The sequence below is a fragment of the Hipposideros armiger genome, unplaced genomic scaffold (genome assembly GCF_001890085.2).
Source record: "Hipposideros armiger isolate ML-2016 unplaced genomic scaffold, ASM189008v1 scaffold_525, whole genome shotgun sequence".
NCBI classification, from domain to species: domain Eukaryota; kingdom Metazoa; phylum Chordata; class Mammalia; order Chiroptera; family Hipposideridae; genus Hipposideros; species Hipposideros armiger.
In genome coordinates, this window is record NW_017731875.1 from 773,659 (window position 1) to 777,642 (window position 3,984).

The 3,984-nt window shown below is 43.0% G+C and overlaps 1 protein-coding gene across 1 annotated transcript; it reads right to left on the reverse strand.

The window, feature by feature from the left end:
• Window positions 1–203: 203 nt before the first annotated feature.
• OR51I2 (olfactory receptor family 51 subfamily I member 2) lies at window positions 204–1,254 on the reverse strand. Its single transcript, XM_019668382.1, has one exon. It carries the CDS (start codon window positions 1,178–1,180, stop codon window positions 242–244), a length of 939 nt encoding a protein of 312 aa, XP_019523927.1. The 5' UTR covers window positions 1,181–1,254; the 3' UTR covers window positions 204–241.
• Between the last annotated feature and the right edge of the window lie 2,730 nt (window positions 1,255–3,984).

Sequence of the window (3,984 nt, forward strand, 5' to 3'; positions counted from 1 at the left end):
TATCTAATCACACAATTGCCTTCAATATTTATCCTTCTAATAATAATGCCACTGATATTTGCTGAATGTACTCTTCACTTGTTTCATGTTATAAATTTTGCCACTCCATTTCCTAATATTTTATTTTTTCCCAGTACCTCATATTATTCTTGATGGTGATATGATGATGATGATAACAATGATCATGATGACACCATTGATGACAGCCTATGTCTACCAATTTTAAAGCCAAATGTGAAAGTCACATTTTGATGCAGTGAAACATGCGGACAATGGCTCGGCGGATCTCCTTCGTCTTGGCGCTATAAATGAGAGGGTTGAGCACAGGCGGGACAAAAAGGTAGATGTTGGACATGAGGACATGTATGTAGCGTGGGGCATGCTTCCCAAAGCGGTGCACTGTGGAGACTCCAATCATTGGCATATAAAATGCAAGTACAGCCAGGATATGTGACACACACGTGTTGAGAGCTTTGAGGCGTTCCTTATGGGAAGCGATGGCCATCACGGAGCGCAGGATGAGCACGTAGGAGAGGAAGATAAAACACAGATCCATGCCAAACGTGGATATAAGAACAAAGAGTCCATAGATGCTGTTGATAGTGATGTCAGCACAGGCCAGCTTCATCATGTCTGGATGCAGGCAGTAGGAGTGGGAAAGAACATTGGATCTGCAGATAGGCAGCCTCTTGATGAGGAAGGGGAGAGGGAAGAGGGTGACGAAGCTCCGAGCAGTCACAGCTATACCCATTCCAGCAATGACTCCTTTGGTGAGCACAGTAGCATAATGCAAGGGATCACAAATGGCCACATAGCGGGCAAAGCTCATGGCCAGCAGAATACCTGACTCCATCATGGAGAAGGAATGAATGAGAAACATCTGGATTAGGCAGGCATCAAAGGCAATGCTGCGGGCATTGAGGCAGAAGGTTCTGAGCACAGTAGGCAGTGTGGCCATGGACATGGCCACATCACTGAAGGACAGCATAGACAGGAGGTAGTACATGGGCTCATGGAGGCTGGGCTCCACTCGCACAGCCTGCAGGATCACTGTGTTGCCCCCAAGAGCCACAACATACATCACACAGAGGGGTCCTGCCAACCAGGAGTGAAAGCTCTCAAGCCCAGGGATACCAGTCAGGAGGAAGGAAGCAGGGTGAGTGACATTGAACAACCCCATGGTAGGAGGAGGCCAGGAAACTTCTCAGGGTCAGATCTTCCGACTCGGAACTTCTGAGAGCTGCACTTACTGAAGGACAAGAAACCAGGGGGTAAGAGACACTGCAGATGATGTCTACACAGTTGGAAACTCATGCATTCATGAAATCACTGTTTTGGGGACAACACAGGCAAACTTCATTTCTTTATATTTTATGATCGCCAGGTCACAGGCTCGTCTACTTTGCCCCTCTGTGTTCTGGAAGAACAAAGACATTGACAAATACTTAAAAATTAATTACATTAATTAAATACTTGTAAATTAATTACAAGGAAAATATTTAAACTCTAATTCCCACCATTTTAATGTATTCAGAAGCATCATTGAATGGAATTGTGTTAGCTACAATTCATACACAGTTATAAAAGACCACCAGGAGTTTGAATTATTAATAACTCTTGGAAATATCTAAATATACCGTTGAAAATGTTGTTTAATTCAGCTGTGTAACTGATTAATGCAAGCATTCTCCAGAGCTAGTTTGAATTGTGTGTGTTTGGTCAGACAGTGAGGGGCAGTGGGAGTGGAGGAAATTGACTGCCTCTGGACATCAGCCTTTCATTGGCAGAGTTGCTGCAAAAAGCAACAAAAATAAAAATGTTTCTGCAAAGGCACAAAGCTGTTCCTGGTGTTTGGAAAACATGAGTTCTCCCCTAAATATTCTATAACTACACTGACATTCAGCCTGTGCGGTGGTGCATTGTTCCAAATACAGACTTTCATAGTCATATATACTCTCAATATGCTCATTATTCACAAAGACACATTCATGCATCTTCTCAACTTCACACTGGATCCCGTTCATACTTTTACAAAACACTCACCCACAACTGTCTGTCTCTCACAATCTTACTCTTATTATAAAAATATATTCGACACTCTCTCTTGACCTTGATACTTTTAACATTCATTTGCCTGATCGTGCTCATACTCTGTCCACATTGACATATATGCAGCATTTGTATATGCATAACACTTAAATGTACACGTACATTTGTATGCTCGCACAACACTTCCACCTACACCTTTGTAGGCTTCTACTTGCCCACTGTTAACCCGTTGACTCATAGAGGCACTTGTTTACCATGAGGTATTGCATTTGCTCACAGTTTTTCTTATACATATTAGATGCTCAATTCCTACAGGCTAATCCACAACCATTTTTCAGTGAGAGCGATTACATTTTTTATTCTCCTAACTCTCCAATGTTTTTGAAACCCACTCTGGTTCATTTCCTCCTAATGAATGAAGACAGACAAGCTAGAAGGCTTTATCACCTGGCAGGCATGTTTCAGACTGATAAGGCCACCCTCCTTTGGAAGAGTAAATTCCAGAAACATGTACCATGGTTTTCCCTTTGTCTTTCCTCTCCAACATCTAAAAATCAAGGCCAGAGCATGAGCTCAGAGTCCTTTGGATGGGAATGCAGGAGGAAGGAAACCTGGGAGCCCTAGGTATCTGAAGGCCACAGAGATGCTGGGTGTGATGCAGGATTCCCGCGCCAGGAAACATGCCTGGAATTTCTCGGGCAGTATAGAACTCAGACCTTCCTGTGGTTCCCAGGACGTCAGTGGCCACTGGTCTGCGTGATTGATTGATTCCATCTCCTCTGGTCTTAGAGCTCAGTGTGTTCACGCTTGTCACCCCTCCAGAACTGTGATTCCTTGGCACCTGGATCTGACTGACCTTTTCATCTCAGGTCTCTCCGACCTGACTACAATTCCTATTATTCATACCAAGCCATATAGAGGTGATCAGGAAACCAGAAGAGAACTGAGCTCATGTAAATTGAAAAGAAAGATGGTGGACAAGAAAGCAGCTTCAAGAAAAGCAGGATTCTGGGCAGGGCAGGGCCAGAGCCATTCTGGATATGGGAACCTACGTTTTAGCATTTATGGGAAAAGGCTGCCTGACAGGATCACATCCTTTGCCATGCCCATTGGCCACTGACCTTGCAGGTTGTGAGGATGCATATGAAGAAAAGGATGCAGTGAGAGGAAGTCAATGCTTACTGAGCACATGCGATGTTCCAGATACTCTGTGAGGAAATTTACATCCAGTCACTCATTTAATCCTTGACAGAGGTGGAAACTGAAGCCCATGAGATGAGCTTGCCTCATGGGGCATGGAAAGCAGGTGATAAAACAATCTCAATTTAAAAAATATTTTTAAAAAGACTCTCTAATGTCTTACTTAGGTCTCTGAGGTGCCATTATTATTGGAAAATAAGTTAAAACAGAAAATAGAGGTACACATTTCTGAATGGAGATCTCTCAGAAAGACTTGAACAAAGGGAGTGCTAAAGACAGATTCCTATGGAGAAACAATGTAAAAAGTACCTAAAAAAGCTATGCTGCACTCAATTTCTTCTGCCTCTGGAACCCAGAACCTTTCCTTTAACTGAAGTCATATAGGAGCCAGCGTGGTTTAGGGAATGGGCCCTGGGCGTGGGTCAGGAAGCCTGGCTCTGGCTTGCCTTGGCTGTGCGAGCTTGGGAAATCGATTTCTCTGTATAGACGCCAATGTGCTCTTCTCTATAATTGTTTTTTAAGGATTTATTCTAATATCCTTCACAGTGATGTTCTTTTATTTTACTTTTTAATTTTTTTAGCTGAGCCATCCTGCTCGGGCCGAGACTCAAACTGCTATTGCTCAGAGCTCGCACTCTAATTTGTAATCAAGCAATTAATGCTAGGGATGCTGAATGGAGGCAAAAATAAGGTCGACATGGTGTGTGTATATATATATATATATATATATATATA